The sequence below is a fragment of the Sphaeramia orbicularis genome, chromosome 22, assembly GCF_902148855.1.
Source record: "Sphaeramia orbicularis chromosome 22, fSphaOr1.1, whole genome shotgun sequence".
NCBI classification, from domain to species: Eukaryota; Metazoa; Chordata; class Actinopteri; order Kurtiformes; family Apogonidae; genus Sphaeramia; species Sphaeramia orbicularis.
The window spans coordinates 35,800,067-35,817,797 of NC_043978.1; the positions used below are offsets into that span (position 1 = coordinate 35,800,067).

The 17,731-nt window shown below is 37.7% G+C and overlaps 2 protein-coding genes across 2 annotated transcripts; one reads left to right on the forward strand and one right to left on the reverse strand.

The window, feature by feature from the left end:
• Positions 1-1,784: 1,784 nt before the first annotated feature.
• LOC115413357 (interferon alpha-inducible protein 27-like protein 2A) lies at positions 1,785-4,079 on the reverse strand. Its single transcript, XM_030126148.1, has 4 exons — positions 3,891-4,079; positions 3,754-3,783; positions 2,753-2,914; positions 1,785-1,990 (listed from the first exon to the last, which is right to left on the reverse strand). The coding sequence occupies exons 1-4, from the start codon at positions 3,898-3,900 to the stop codon at positions 1,875-1,877; spliced, it is 318 nt and encodes a 105-aa protein (XP_029982008.1). The 5' UTR covers positions 3,901-4,079; the 3' UTR covers positions 1,785-1,874.
• A 109-nt stretch (positions 4,080-4,188) lies between these two features.
• Positions 4,189-17,575, forward strand: lgals8b (galectin 8b). The gene is made up of 8 exons (XM_030126147.1): positions 4,189-4,355; positions 4,518-4,606; positions 8,556-8,766; positions 10,866-10,985; positions 11,103-11,129; positions 15,682-15,770; positions 15,861-16,026; positions 16,421-17,575. The coding sequence occupies exons 1-8, from the start codon at positions 4,317-4,319 to the stop codon at positions 16,568-16,570; spliced, it is 891 nt and encodes a 296-aa protein (XP_029982007.1). The 5' UTR covers positions 4,189-4,316; the 3' UTR covers positions 16,571-17,575.
• The last annotated feature ends 156 nt before the right edge of the window (positions 17,576-17,731 follow it).

The window sequence follows — 17,731 nt, forward strand, 5'->3', positions numbered from 1 at the left end:
TGGGTTAAGAAAGAACCAGTTGTACAGCATTAAAAAATAAGCTCCCAGAAACTAAAAGCTTCTACTGTGCACACCTAAGTGGCAAGTATTTAGTGTGACCTCTCACTGCATTTAACATGTCATTAATTGTTTTGTTCAGACAAAAATAAGTTCATGTTAATCTGGAAAAGAGTCATGAAATACGTCTGTTGAATATTTGTGTCCTTAATGTTACTGTATATTTTTTCCTAAACACACCCATTTTACATAAGAAGGGATTTCTTGAGAAACGAAACTGTTAGTAAATGACCAATAGAGGGCGTCAGAGGGTGGGTCTAAGAAGCATTTGATGGAGGGAAAGGCATCAATGTTTGCATGTTTAGAGGAAAAACTATAATATGAAGAGATGAGAGATCACACTGCTCCCTGCACACAGTCAAAAATCCAAATAATTGCAAATGTACTAAGGATTCCAGAGGCTACTTTCAGTAAGAGTTAAGATATTAATAAGTTGACAAATAGTGAACAGGAATTCATGTGATGTAACTGTAATCATGTTAGTTTGATTCATCATGCTGTATATGAGGTGATAACAGTTTCATTCCAATAGACTGGAAGTCAGAGGAAGTTTGATTTCCAGTCCTACCTGTTTTATTTTATCAGCTGATGCATGAATGACTCATGCAAAAGTCATGAGCTCACATCTGTACATCTACTCATAGCTTTACACACACACACACGTATTAGAACTTGTTTATAGCCATGTTATTGTGAATAAAGACCTGTGGTCATTGGTTCAAGACAGCAGTTTGACTTCTATTTATCTATTTCTGTTTACATTTGTACTTATTTTTATGCTACACTGATTTACATGTAAAATGCTTTGAGGATCAAAGTAGTGAAGTTTGACCAAGTTTGAGTCACTAATAAAGAAAAGTTAAGTCAAAAATGTTGGTTGTAGTTTCCAAGATACAGTCTTGGATCAAAATGTGAAATTCTGTGAATTAATGACAGAATAGGTTGTACTAAAAAGGGGTGTACAGTCGCAGAAAAAAATATTAGACCACCCTTGGTTTCTTCAATTTCTTGTTCATTTTAATGCCTGGTACAACTAAAGGTACATTTGTTTGGACAAATATAATAACAACAAAAATAGCTCATAAGAGTTTAATTTCAGAGCTGATATCTAGCCATTTTCCATGTTTTCTTGATAATAACCAAAATCATTTCAGTTCTTACATCAATATCTATGGCATTGTACTGCCAAAAACAGTGCTTTTAGACATTCCATGTTTTCTTTTCTATCTGTTCTAGTCACATGATACACACAGGAGTTAGCACTTGATTGCATAACCATTGTTTTTGATGACTTTTGATGGTCTAATAATTTTTTCCGCGACTGTGTGTCTCTGAGTGACCAGATCTACTTCAAAATGCTGTCTGCGCATTGCAATACATTCACTACTCAGGTTCATATACTTAATCAAATACCTTTAAAAAAAATCTACTGCATAAATCTACATAAACTAATATATGTGTAATAACACTTCATCATATACATTGAAAACATCAGCTAATCAGTACATTTGTCATTTGTTTTCCTACTAATCTTATTCAACTATGTAAGATTTAGCACATTTAATCTCTGAGGCAGATGATTTCTGGAAAAAAACAAAACAAAACTGTAGAGCAGATATATAGAAGTTTAAGATGATAACAGTTTAATGGTCTGAGAAGTGACCATTAAAGATAGACAAATGCACACATATTTTATTAAAATAGTTAGTTTATTAAATTTTACTTTAATTTAACACATTTAAATTCATGCAAATGTGCACTTAAGTAAGTAAACTTGGAATGTGGGCGTTGTCTCACTTGACAAAAGAAATATGCTGTTATTCAGTGTTTTCTTTGTCAGTCTTTGTTCTTGCCAGTTTGGAGGTCAGCCATCCGGTTGCAGCTCCAGCACTGGCCACAGCCACATTGGCCACCACTGGCAGACCAGCCGCCCCTGAAAACACACACCATCAACCAGAGGAACAGCAGGTACACATGTACTCAACTACACACAGGAGCCCAGAGGAGAAAGTTCTATACACGCAAGTCCGTCGACTGTTGTTTCATTAAGAGAGTCAAATTCTATCCAATATTGAAGGCATTAAAGCAGTGTTTTTTAACCTTGGGGTCGGGACCCCATGTGGGGTCGCCTGGAATTCAGATGGGGTCTCCTGAAATTTCTAGTAATTGATAAAAATAAAAACTTACTGCTAAAAAATATATGGTGAGTTGAGAGAGACAACCACAATACATAAAAGACATGACAAACTCTGAAACTGAAGCACTGTGGTTCTGTTTATCTTTCAAATGTTCATTATGGTCGGTTTCAGATGCTGCAGCTCTTTCATAATTCATAGTTTGAGTTCTTGTTTGTTCAGTATTAATTGTCAGCCTTGTAAATCCAAGCTGGACTGACTGTACATATCCTGACCAAGGAAAATAAAATTCTCACTTTGTGCAGTAATCTACACCTGACTTTTCTGCCTCCGTCCATAATAATACACATTATATAGATTAAATGTTGTCTAAAATTAATATTTATTTGCAACATAGTATAGCAAACTATTACATGATCAAAAACAAATTAATTTCAGCAAAAAAATTTCTCCGTTTTGAATGTCTGGGGTCACCAGAAATTTGTGATGTTAAAATGGGGTGACGAACCAAAAAAGGTTGGGAACCACTGCATTAAAGTGAACGTGTCTGTTGGTTTTACCTGCTGACTGTAAAACAGCCACCAGACTTCCTGCTGCTACTCCTCCTCCATTTGCAATAGCTGCTGAAGACATCATGCCTGCAGCATAAGAGCCTGCAGCGATTCCAGCTGAGGTGAAACCTACGGCCCACAGAGCAACAGGGGCCAGGGCCACAGCACCTACTGTAGAGGAGAACCAGACCCACCACCAGATACTTTAAAACAGCTCAGCTTTAACATCTACAGATTCACACAACTGTAACTATACACTATTAAACCTGAGATGGAGCTGCATGAATAAAAGCAACATTTACTTAATATGCACTGAAAACATAATATTTCACCACTTATTAAACAATACATATGATATTGACTTATTAAACTTTTTTATAACTAATTTTAAAGAGTGATTTGAGTGATTAAAAAGTATTTGCTGTTAAAAAAAAAAAAAGACCATTATATTAACCCTTTCATGCATAGTGGTCACTACAGTGGACAGTTACTCTACAGCTGTTCTCTTGTATATTCATGGCTTTTGTTGTTTTAGTTCCATATCAACCATCACAGTGGACACTTATGCATCACCTCATAAACTGCAATTCATACCATTATTGTAACTTTGCTGTTCTTGGTTGGTTCTTGGGTGGAAATCAATTGTTAATATTTATTTTTTGCATATTATCTCCATGAAGTGAGTAATAACTAGTATTAGAATATGTTAAAATGTGAGAAAACATCAGATTAGCAGCATTAAACATGGTTTCATTTCACTGTTTTCATATCAGTTTATGATATTGTGCTTTAAATACATGTTTCTTTGCTTCAAGAATAAAATTCATGGTGTAGCTGAGTGGACATTTTTGTAACTCCATGAAAAACAGGTTGATTTAAGAAAAAAAAATTCAATCACATTGGTTTTTTTCATGCCTAAAGAGGAATAAAAACACTCTGGAAAAAAATCTTGATTAAGGTTCTCATAATTCATGCATGAAAGGGTTAATTAATTTATTTAGATCACTAACCTGCACAGCCTGTAACGGAGGCAGCAGTCACTAGAACAAACAAACAAACAAACAAACATAATAAGCCAGTCTGCAAAGGTTATAATTATTATTATTTTGATGCTGTTTTCACGATTGTAATAAAATGATCAGCTCACCACGGTCCATGTTTGTCTGCTCCTGCTGTTCTGACTCAGACTGTTGTTGACGTTTGATGGGTGCAAACGTCACACACACACGTAATTTAGTATCAATTACCACGCAAATAAATTTGATTTTATATACATTTTTTTTCCCCTTTCTGCTGAGATATGAAGCTCCTCATAAACTCTGGACTTCGTAGGCTACACTCGTGGAACCTCTACATCTTTCTTTATTCTGCAGTTTCTAGTTGTTTCTGAGGGACCAGACACTCAGCGCACCGGGTCACATGACACCGTCTGCGCATGCGTGAGACGTTCGGAGCTAATGGAGAGAAGATGTCCACTGCCTTCATCCCCGTGTAGCTCAGGACAGCCTCCTACCGGTCCTCTTCCACAGATACCCCCGTCAGCTGCGTGGTGTAGACCGACCCGAGAGGCCCGATGTCTGTGGCCAATGCGAAGCACACGGTGTTAAACCCGGTACGAGGCTCGGTGCTGCCGTTTCCAGCAGCTCAGTACCCGTAAATCACACAGACGCCAGACGGTGTTTACAGATGGAGCTCACAGAGACGCGTTAGCTGCTTTATCTCAGATCATCTGATGTCTGTGCGTTTTTCTGAGTGTCCACTGTGTCCTCCTCAGGTGATCCCATACACAGGACCTATACCTGGAGGCCTGCACCCCGGGGAGATCATCATCATCCAGGGAACTGTGCCCCAGGATGCTGACAGGTGAGATAACACAACATAAACACAAACACACTGGGCAGACATGCGCAAAAACACACCCATATGTGTCCTAGAGTACCAATACTATAGGTAATATATGTCAGTGTAACTGGAGGTCCAAGCACCCTTCATCATGGGTTCAATTAAAGCAGTGGTTCTCAGTCTTTTTCTGTGGGCCTCCCTTTGGAGGATGAAAAACCTCCAGGCCTCCCTCAGCCCCAACAACATTGTAACAGTGGTGCAATTAGAACTTTTATTGAAAGAAACATTAATATTGTAGCAATACTTATTGCTTTTCCTTGAATAATTTGTTGCAAACAGCTTAGATTTTTGCTTGAACAATACAAACAAACTCAACCAGACTGCTCCTGGAGACAATATTTTTCCAAATAAAAATAGGAAATGTGCAATTATCTTACAACTATGACAGTAAAGTTACTTTTTTTTAAGAACAACAAACAAATTTTGGTAACCAAGAACAATATCAGTGGCGCAATGAGCCCATTTACACTGCACATCTCAGAACATTAAAGCTGCGGGAGACTTTCGTCACCAATTTTACATCAAATCTGTAAAACCTCAGTCATAGCCTCAGTATCATGAATCTGTAAGTCTTTCTGTGATTATTCACCTGAATCTCTTCCCTCATGGTGACCAATTTTGAAGTGCCATCCACCATAAACAAACTATTTGTTTACAAATAGAGCCGGAAGATAACTCGGGCATCTTCAGAGTTTTGTCGCGACGTGCATTGTGGGAAGCGGAGGTTCGAGCAGCTGCCTGGCAGCAGCAGCGGCAGCTGCAACTATATGATATCATGTGGCTGCAACAAACACGACGCGGAAACGGCTGAAATGCGGAAACGGCTGGAGGGAAGCAGAGCAAGCGGAGCTCCACCTGGCAGCGGCAGCTGCAACAAACATGACACGGAAATGGCTGGAGCTCCGCTTTGCTCCAGCTGCTTCCGCATTTCAGCTGTAAGACTTACGGATCCGTGATACTTAGGCTATGACTGGGGTTTTACAGATTTGATGAAAAATTGGTGACAAGTCTCCCACACCTTTAAAGTACAAACTGTGCAAAAACAGAAACACTGCACTTTTTTATTTTCCAGTCCAATCTTTGTCCATTCTCCAAACCTAAACTCTTTGTCTAGTCTAGTGACAGATCACATGACAGTAGATTTGTTTGTTGTACGTCTGTAAAATGAGTCCAGGGTGTTCCGACACTAAAACATTAGCTATACCTGCTATATGTTCTAACCTGAAGAAGAAGAAAAAAAACCCACCCAGGAATGATGCCATGCCCCCCCTAAGCCTTCGTGCCCCCCCAATGGGGCCCGCCCCACAGTTTGAGAAACACTGAATTAAAGTATTATGAATAGATGGAGATTTCATATATTCAGCTCTAATTTATAATTTACTTGAAACAGTCTTTGCCAGCAAAGAATTCCTTATATGTGTTTATATACTTGGTCAATAAAGATGATTCGGATCTGATTGTGAGCACAACAAATATATAAAGTGAGTCCTACTGTTTTTATTTAATTTTACCTTTAATATTTACTGAATCAGCAGGATAGGCCTTGTACATTCAGCAGAATCATACAGCTGTGTCCGAAGACTAATCACCTTCAGTTTAACCACAATCACACCTGACAATGATCACACCAGTAATTTGGCGTCTTCTGTGAAGGAATGTGATTAGGTGACAGTGACAGCGAAATAGCTTGGTTTTTTTGTAGGAGAATGACCTAAATGTCCTTATGATGGCTTTATCCTATGGTTTATAGACTATAATGATGACTTTGTGGGTATTTCATTCATTTTATGGGTTTTTCAATGGTCAGTTAAATTAACAAACAGATGAAATATCTTAAATATGCCCAAGTGTTCTTATAATTTTGGCCACTATTGTATAAATCTATCATAATAAACTACCGCAGTCATACTATGTATCCACATAAACTACTGTATGAAAAATACTAGAATCCTTTTTTGAGGAGCATGAACTCACTTTTACCCAACACCCTATTTGTTTATCCCTTCATCATTGCACTATTAGAGCTGATAAAGTGGACTGTGTTTGAGAGTCTGTCCATAAACTACTCAATCAACAGATCAATATGTTGACCTATGTGTTACAACAGATCCTTATGGACAGTTGCATAAAGGTTAGTTGTTCAAGTCACCCTTCATAATGACTCATAATTATATCCTAATCTGTTATTTGAACCTTTTTAAGACTGCCATTATAACAGGCTGCCTAGGTGTCTTCATGTTTTCTTTGCAATAAAAGTATCAGGAAATGTATTTTTTTGCGAATTCTTATGCACCTTTGTTTTCAGAAAGAACTTATCTTTCAATATCTGGACATTAATTATCATTATTATAAATAATAACTGCTTAAAACAGTGTGTTCTAATAAAAAAGAAAAAAGTGAACTTGAAGTATTTAGCATATTTATTATCAAAAACACTGTAAATGTCCATAACAAAACTTTCAACTATTTTACATCAGCTCAAACATGCTTTTTGGTCTTGAACATTCAGTATCCATATTATGGCTTCATATTTTTGTTATTTCTAGGCGTTTTTTAGCCTGTGTGGAAGTCTCTGAAACAGTTGCTTTCTACTTCTAATAGAGTCCCACATTGCTGCCTTAAAGTGTTCTGTATTGTCAGAAAGCTCCGGATTTCAGCTTTCCGATACATTTGAATTTTGTGGATAGCGTAAAAGTTTCAGGAGTTACAGTAATTTGAATACTGTAAAGTGCAAAATGTGGAGAGATTGCCATTGTTTAAGTGTGCATATTTTGCTAAACCCACGTTTATTAGTCTTTGGTACATTTATTTGTGTATTTGAACCCTAATAGTTCCAAAAGTTTGAATTTGAACCCTCCAGGTGCTGCAAAGCTATCTTTGTATTCGTTTTGGCAAAAATCAAGTGGATTTCTACAACCCATTTTAATTCCATCTTAATTTCTTATGTCTATAACTAAAGTAGGTGTTTATTAAAATTCATTTCTTTTTCAAAATGTAATAGGATTTACAAACATCATTTTATTGTTTTGTCACCGCCTGTTCTCAAACTGATGTCCATTCTGGTCCAGACACTGCTGACAACGTAAAGCAATGGAATCGCACACATCACGAAACAATTCCCTTGGTATTTGCGTGCATTCACGTTCAATGGCTGCTCTCAATTCAGCGACTGTTGTAGGACTCATTACTTAGACTTTGTCTTTAGGTATCCCCATAAAAAAAAGTCTAGTGGTGTGAGGTCTGGTGAACGTGAAGGGTATTCAACGAAACCCCTCTGTCCAATCCATCTGTTTAGCAACATCCCGTCAAGGAAGGATCTAACATCGCGATAGTAGTGTGGGGGTGCCCCATCTTGCTGAAAATAAAATTCCTCATCTTCAAAGTCTTCTCTAATACTTGGTATAACAGACTGTTGCAGCAAGTTCAAGTAAATGGGTAAAGTGTGTATACATTTTTGTGGGACACCCCGTGTATGATGGTGTATTATTACACATATATGTTGGTTGATGTACATTTATACAGTGGATTTGTAAATGTTCCAGTAGATAGAACCTGTAAAGTGAATGTGTTGTTGTGCAGACAGTGTTTTGAGGTAGATCTGGCAGCTCTGAGACAAACATTCCTTTTGAATAAAACCCATTCTCTCATTAATTCTCAGAATTAAGGTCAAGCAGAAACCGGTGCTAATAATGCCAAGATTGGGGGGTTGATCCTCGCACAGGCCAGTTGCAGCCTTGAGCAAGGCATTTAACCTCATATTTGCTCCTCGGGTGCTTGACATGCAGCCCACTGTTCCCAGTTTGCAGTGTGTGGTGGTCCTGCATGTTCAGCTGGTGATGCAGAGCTTCAGTTTTGGTGTGTGTTGCATGTACAATATACTGATAAATTAAGATTCCTCTTCTTCGTGCAGGTTTCAGATCGACCTGTCAAGCGGCTGCAGCACCAAGCCGCGCTCGGATGTCGCCCTCCACTTCAGCCCACGTTTTAAAGGCTCGCCCTGCGTGGTGTGTAACTCCCTGCTGCAGGAGAGCTGGGGAAAGGAGGAGACGCTCCATCAGCTGCCCTACAAACGTGGAGCGCCGTTCGAGACCATCATACTGGTGCATGAGGAGGTCTTCAAGGTCAGACAGGGGACACTGATAAACCCAGGGTCTGTTGCAGAAAGCAGGGTGAACAAAGGTTGACTGAAGTTTTCAGTTTCAGAACAGCTGATCTGATGTGATTCACGTGTCATAAGTTTAGAATAGAATAGATATTTATTATCAGTGGTACAGGAACAATGAAAGTCAGTTCAGCAGCAGATTCTCACACATGAAATTATACTGAAAAATACTGAAAATATACAAATCAATCAAACAGATTACAAGAAATATATGAAAAATATAGAGGATATATACAAGGACTCATACAAGGCAAAATATAAATTATCATTGGTGTAACTATGGCAATAGGTTAACAAAAGGCAGTATGTCATGGTTAATTAATATGAGATAAAAGTATAAGAAGTATGTACATGTAAAAAATGTTTTAGATAATGTATGTATGAAGAAAAAAGTCAATATAAAAACATTACTTATTTAATGCAGGTGGTTTGTGCATTTACTTAATGTATTAGAAATAGATGGAGATTTTATTTATGGGGCAGCAATCGGTGAACATGACTCCAATCATTTGCACTTTAAACAGTATCTTTAAACACTGAACAGAACATGAACCTCTGCTTTATGTATAAATCATTGACATACAGTGTGCATTTAATTAAGCTTCAACGCAGCGTTCATGTGAAATATTCGCATAATCCTGTAGAACACGATAAATGAATTTTTCCTAGAGATGATTTATATTGATCGATCACATGTGCATTATTGCATTGTTTTTAGTCAGTGCAGAGGATAAAAACCACTGAGGTCAGACTCAATATGATGATTAATGTATGGATGGGAGGACAAGTAGGGCTGCAACTGATGGTTATTTTCAGTGTTGATGAATCACTTATTTTCTTGATAAATTGAATCATAATTTTACAGAACAAAGTCTCAGATGATGTGTTCAAATATATTGTTTGGTCCACAACCTCAAAGATATTCAATTTATTGTGACAGAAAAGAGAAGGAAACCAGAAAATATCCACATTGAAGAAACTGAAATCTTAAAAAAATATTCAGTTTATGGATTGTTGCAGTTCAAATCTTATCAGTAAAGTGAAAGGTATCGAGGTAATCTAAAACTGATAAACTGTAATAGAAGTGGATCAGAGTCCATCAGGAGTCCGCTTGACCTGAATTTAATACCAGCTTACGTCTTATGGCACTAAAGCCACTTGAATACTTAGTATGCAGTTAGTATATTTTATTGTGTGATGTAATAATAATGACAACAGAGGTAGAAGTTATATTTAGATCATTTATTTCAGTAAAAGTACTAATACGACATTGTATTTGTACACAGTAAATGTACAAATACACATTGAAAAAAACAATTACTTGTAGATGTACTGTATTCCAAAACTTATGGCATTAAAAGTAGGTTTTATTGCATCATGAACACTGCATCGTTCCACACTGGAACTACATATGTGGTTATATATGCCGCTGTCAGGTGGAAACCTCTTATGTCCAAAAAGGTTTATTTTTTAGAAAACTGAGAAAACCATGTATATTCTAAATAAATGAAAGGAGTTAAGAGATGTAGTCACAAGCAGTTTTCAACACTTTTCATTGGTTAAATATTTCTAAAACCATCAGGCCAATGTAAAGACTGACCAATAGAATCATTTTATGACAACAAAAAAGACCAAAAATGGACTTACGAGCATCTGTCTGTCAAAATTGCACTTTTTTTTTTTTAAAGAAATTTCAGGTGCATGTTATTCACCTTTTTTAAGGATAGTTTGCAGATGTAAACAGTTTCATAATGTCATCTTATGGTTAACAAAGTCAGTCTTCTCTAAACCTGCTTCCTGAAACAGAACCCTGAATATTACATGAAAACAATGCATTTAAAGTCAACCACTGTGTGTTGTGTCTTATTGTTTTAGGCATATTTATGGTATTTGTCTAAACTGTTTCTATCTTATAATTTAATCATATTTTTAGATATAAAGCACTTTGGTCTTTTTCATGTTGTAAAGTGCTATATAAATAAACTTTGATTGATTGATTGATAGATTGAAGCAGACCATGGTGTGTTTACCTACTGAAATCCTTGTTTTCTCCTGCAGGTGGCAGTAAACGGCACTCACTTATTAGAATACAAGCACAGAGTCCCATTAGACAGGGTCGACACGTTTTCTATTTCTGGGAAAGTCAGGGTGCACGCCGTAGGCTACATCCCAAACTCAGTAAGTACATTCTCATTCCTCACATCCTTTACTTTTTCTCATACGTTCATTAGGTGTGAGCATCTTTTCCAAACTGAATATTCACTCATTTCGAAATTTCACTCTTGTTTCTCATAGGCAATATACTCTGAATCAGGTGACCTGGTGAGTTTTTCCTTTTCTTTCATCTACTTTCAGTCTCTTGGCTCAACATGGCCGGGGTCTTGTGATGCCACTAAAACTGGATCACACTAAATGATTTCTTTGTCTGTGCTCTACAGACGGACTATTTTCGATAGCTGCGGTCAGATGTTTTAGGGACATTATTGTAAATTTAGACTGAAATAATCTGTAAATTTCCTGGAACGGTGTCCAATGAGGCAAGAAATAGAAGCCACAAGGCATTTGGTTTGTTGTAAACAAGAGGGCACATTAAACCATCTGCACTAGGTAAAACACTACACTGACACTTGAATCTACTATTGATTCTCCCAGATTTATTAATCATGTGAATTTAATTATCATGTACCTATCAGCGTTTCTCATTCACTGATTCATCCTCAATTTTCTATATTCCTGCACATGGTTTGTCTTCAGTAATAAATCAAAGTACATTTATTCATGTAAATTTAAACAGTCACTACAACATCAGTATGTTAAGATAAACCTAAACCTGGATCCTCCTGCAGTGCATTATAGTGGAAATATGGGTCCTATATAGAGGAGTTCCACTTCATCATCACAAGGATACATGATAAGAATAAACAGGAAAAGCTGCACTAATTTACACTGACATTCATTTTATATCCTGATACTTTAGATCAGGGGTGTCAAACTCATTTTAGTTCAGGGGCCACATTCAGCTAAATTTGATCTGAAGTGGGCCGAACCAGTAAAATAATAACATAATAATATATAAATAATGTCAACTCCAAGCTTTTCTCGATGTTTTACAGTGAAAAAAGTAACAGTAAACAATGAAAATGTTTACATCTACAAACTGTCATTTCAAACAATGTGTATAACTTGAACAAACTGAAAGGATAAGTGTAATTTTAACAGTATTCTGCCTCAGTTTATCTTTTACACATCTTCATTAATAACTTACAGATCACAGTGGATCTACAAATATACAAAACATTTAGTATCAGGCAGAATGTTGTTAAAATTGCACTAATTTTTCTTTAGACATTTCAGGTTCTTCACATTTGTTCAGATTATTCAGATTTTTGGTGAAATTATATTTTGTTTTAGTGTAAATACATGAAAATATTTACATTTACAAAGAGAAAAATTTGGAGTTGTCATTATTTATGTTATTAAGATAGTATTTTACTGGTCCTGCCCACTTGAGGTTGAATTGCTCTGAATGTGGAACCTGAACTAAAGTGATTGTTAATTTATTAATATCTATTTTTGCATTTCACAAATTTATCCCAAGGGCCGGACTGGACCCTTTGGCGGGCCGGATTTGGTCCCCGGGCCGCATGTTTGACACCTGTGCTTTAGATCGACAGAGGACATTTAAAGCCTGATATAATGATGATACTTTGGAGTGTGAAAATTCCAGGGCTGATTAATCTGTTGATGTAACCTGTGCAAAAAACAAACAAAAACAAATGGTGCCAAGCACAACAAACCCCGCCCCTCGCACGCATTGTAGCTTATTTTGGTATCAGTCCAGGTGATGTCATCATGTCTATGCACATGCTGATGTCAGCATATCAATTGCTTCTATATATGTGCCAGGTTTGAAGTAAATTGAAACAAAATTGATGTTTTTATAGATGTGAAATTTCACCCATTGTAAGTAAATGGGGAAAAAAAAAAAAAAAAGCATTTAAAAAATTTAAACTTTGACCTACTTTTCTCAAAACGTAATGAGATCTATTCTGGGTCACTGCCAAACTATAATCCCAATTTAATATGAATTCAACCAATAGTTTTGTTACGACAGACATTTGAAATTTCACCCATTGTAAGTAAACGGGAAAATAAAAGATTTTAAAAGTTCATAAAAAATTTTAACTTTGACCTACTTTTCTCAAAATGTAATCAGATCTATTCTGGGTCACTGGTAATCTATAAACCAAATTAGTATGAATTCAACAGATAGTTTTGCTGCTAGAGTGTTAAACAAAGAAGCAAACTGAACCAAAAATAATACCCCCTTACCTCCCTTTCGGGGGGCGGGGTAAAAAAACCAAAAAAAACACGCACTGTTGGAAAGAGCGGTTTTGGACTTTATTAGAAACAGTAATGGTTAAATTCTAATCACTGTGCTTGCACACAAAATAACCAGCCTTCTTTCTGCAGACTAGCAGCCATCCTCATTCTAATGCATTAAAGCTGCAGAAGCTGAATCAGGGGTGAGAATACTAGAGAATGGAAATGCAAACGTTCCTTCTACAACTCTAACCCAAAAGACTAAATCCTACATATAAATACAGATGACCTGACACTGTTTCATTTTGTTTATGGTGAAGTGAAACCACTTTTCCAAACCTCTGAGTCGAGGGGTAGAGTCACATCTGACTGAATATGATCAGCAATTGGTTATTACAGCTGTCAGTCATGTATTTAACTTCTGTGATTAGATATAATCTGAGCAGCATGGGATCGATTTTCTACAGCCTGGAAACACAGGCAAGGAGTAGATGTATTAGTCAAATGTCCTCTCAGATCGCTTGAATTACAACACACTAAAAAGGAATGGAAGCTAAAAAAAAAAATTGTTAAAAGTGATACAATCACCAACAACTTTATCATATAATATTAATATTAAATATAAAGTGTGTCCGGTGCACAATACAGGGTTTTCTCCACCATCATGAGGCCTAAATGCAGCATCCATCCATTTTGTGAACCTTGTAATATTAATTAACACAAAAATCAATGTGAACATCAGAACCGAGAGACACATGACGAAACATTAGTTTGACCTGTTACTATTATTTTAGTCAGATTTTCTGAACACTTCCTCCTTCTTATATATGAGAATATGTTCTTTTATTGTTTAACCCTTAAAGACCTATGTCTATTTTTGTGGTGACTACTTGTTCTGATGATTTTTAAAACACATTTAACCTTTCCTAAGTGATTTATTACCATTTATTATATTATCACCTACATTTTTCAGTAGAAATTAGGTATTTTCCTATATTAAATTTGCCAGCCATGTGAATGTAAATAAACATTCAGCGGACATTCAAACTGAAAAGTGTAGAAAAACTAACAGCCAAATATATCATTAACTGAACATAAAACATTTGTCAAACTACATGAGTCTTTCCATGGTGTTTCCATGTTCACTGTGAAGCCTCTGAGCGTCCAAATGGATCATATCTGATGACCATGAAAAGACGACAAACCACATTTTACATGAATTATTTACATATATCGATAGGATGAGTGGATCAGCAGTTATTAAATATTTAAGGTCAATCGATAATTTAGGTCGGTGGTGGATGCTTGGGTCTTTGCAGGTTGATGTGCATGTTAGTCTTGTGTGCGTTTTTCTTAAAGCAGCGTATGACAGTCATCACTAGTTTTTCTTCAAATTTGTAAAACCTGAGTGATAACCTCCTTATCACTAATCCATTAGTCTATCCATGCTTATGCACCTGAATCACTTCCCTCACAGTGAACAACTTTGATGTGTACTCCATCACAAGCAGTCTGTTTACATTCCAAACCGATTTGTCACTTGGGCCTTTTTGGAAATTTTGTTTTGTGAAGTGCATTGTGGGAATGGGAATTCCATGCAGCCGCAGAATGGCCGCAGCAGCAACAAACACGGAAACGGCTTCATTGCTTGTTGCTGCTGCGGCTGTGTGGAATTCCGAAAAGGCCTGAGTGACAGTTTGGTATGTAAACAAACGGACGGCTTCTGATGGAGTACACTTTGAAGTTGTTCACCGTGAGGGAAGTGATTTCGGTGCGTTAGCATGGAAAGACTAATGGATTAGTGTTAATTAGGCTATCACTCAGGATTTACAAATCTGAAGAAAAATTAGTGATGAAAGTCATACGCTGCTTTAATGTGCAGGAATGCATGTCAGACACCTGCAGTGTTTGCTGCTCAGGCTTCCAGAACCCTCCTTGGACACGCCTCTGTCCACTGATGGGACCCTCAAGGGCCCCAGACCCTGGGTTGAGATTTTTTCAGCAAAATATATCATTAACTGAACCAAACACAAGCGTCGACAACTGCTGTCATTGATCCAACTCCATGGGTTTTACTGGTGAATCAATGTTGTAGAAGACAACTGTGTTCCCGTTCACTACGGAGCCTCTGACCGTCCAAATGGGTCATATCTGATACCACTGAGAAGCTGAGAAACTGCATTTTACCTGACTTATGTATTGATAGGATCAGTAGTTCACAAGTTATCAAACATTTTCAATCAGTAGACGCTTTTTGTCATCTTTGGTTGTTGAGTGTTAAGCACTTTGGCTTCATTCTCTCGATGTTTCCGTTATTTATGTAAAAGCAAAATGTGTAAGAGATGCACTATATAAACTTGGCTTCCCTAATGTAGTAGTTACTCAGTAGAACTCCTGTTCTATGATCATGTGCGATTTAGTTTAGCCACACAGATAAATCAATCATCCTCTACTTTCTAGAACCAACTATCACTTTAAAGCACTTTAAGACAACTCAGAATAATAGAATGTAATAAAGTGTGTTTATACGAGTTATATTGTGCCATTTCAGAGCCTCCCTTACAAAGGCAGTATACTGAAAGGACTGAGCCCCGGGCAGCATATTACAATCAAGGGACAGGTCAGCTTGTATCCACACAGGTAAAGTGACAAATAACTCTGTAAGACTTGACATAAGCCCAGTGTACATGTTCCACTCATGGATTTACCTGTAAGTCCTGTTTCTTGCAGCTTCACAGTTAACCTCCGTAACAGCAGGACGGAGAACATCGCCCTCCACCTGAACCCTCGCATGAAGTCGGCCGTGTTCATCAGGAACTCGTACCTGGGTGAAACCTGGGGTCAAGAGGAGCGGGAGCTGCCCTTCTTTCCCTTCTCTTCAGGGGAGTACTTCGAGGTAGGCACCAAGTTTTCAAAAATAATAGATTAGATTTATATAGCGCTTTTCTATGAGCACATGTAGTGGATCCATTATTCATTCACACTCTGGTGGTGGTGGTAAACTGCATATGTAGCCACAGCTGCCCTCGGGCAAGCTGACAATTTGTGCCTACAGCCCCTCCACTGACCACTCATACTCATTCATACACCAGTGTGAGTAGCAGCACTGGAGGCAAAGAGGGTGAAGTGCCCAAGGACACAACAGCACATGACTAGGACAGAGCGGGATTCGAACTGCCAATCCTTCAGTTATTGGACCTGCTCTACCTCCTGAGCCATGGCTGCCCCAAACATCACAAACCGGTCGTGAATGTCTTGTCCAGCTTACACTTTCTTTTTTTGCCCGTCAGATCCTCATCCTGTGTCAGCCTCATCAGTTTAAGGTGGCGGTCAACGGCTCACACTTGTTCGAGTTCAGACATCGCGTGCAGGACTTGAGCAGCATCGACCAGCTGGAGATCATGGGAGACCTGGAGCTTAATGACGTCAAACTGTGGTGAGCCACAGCTCCAGACGTATGAAGGAGCCCTGCAGCAGAACCACCAACACTAGTCTGGGATAAGCTTGAGGTACACCCCCACGCCACGAGGACGACGGATGCTTCAGAATCAAATGTTAGATGAGGGTATCTTAGTTTAAGCTGCTCTTTTTTGGTGACAGAAGCTCAGATTGGTCGTACCATGAACAAAGCAGTTCATCCGTCCAGAAGACTGATGCATGAGGCGATCAGGCTCTGAGCCCCCAGAAGGAAATGACTGTTTACAACCACGAGTGAGGTTTGCCTCGGTTTATGTCTTCTTCTGTCTGACATGCATCTGCTGTTTAGTGCACTGTACAGTTACAATGAGAAATGTGTGTAAATATACATGAACAAATGTCAAGGTCATCAGCAAATATATGAAAATGAACAGAAGCACTTTTTGTTAGAAGAAAAGTCTATTCAGAACCAAGTCATTTTAGAACTAATTTTAAAAGCGCATTACCCAGAATTCCAACAAATGTTTAGTGATTAATCTGTTATCATTGATGTAAATCCTCAGGAACATGAACCATGAACGTGAATTGGAAAGTCAGGGTCCTATGCACTTTATGTAACCCAAATTTACATCCAACAGTGCAACCACACAAGCACAGCGCAGAACAGGCTCGGTTTAACCTGAAGTTTCATCATTCAAGTTCAATACCCACACATGACATTTTCAGTATTTCTGTAAGTTCTGAATTAAAGTAGTATCCTGCATCTGTGACCGTCTCCCGTCTCACTGTTCTCCAACTCTGCAAAGCTCAAGCCTGCTCCAATATAACTCCTTTGCAATGTCTGTTGTAACTGATGTAAAATATGTATGAAAATCTACCCTGTGTAAATGATTTAATAGCAAATAAATGTGTAACTAATATCTATTTATCTTCAAAGATGACTGATAGAGCTGTTAAATCCTGCTTCCTCGACTGTTGTTGCTGCTCAGACACTGTGTGCTTTGTATTAAAATTTGCAGCATCTCCAACTTGGCTGTAATTTCATGGAAAGATGTACTTTTAATTGCAGTTCTCTTGCTCAACCACAAGGTGGCAGACAAGAATTAAATGTTGACAAACAGTTTACCTTCTTAGGTGTTTAAAGATATGTTCTGATCAGGTGACTGACATAAGTGCTCTATTTC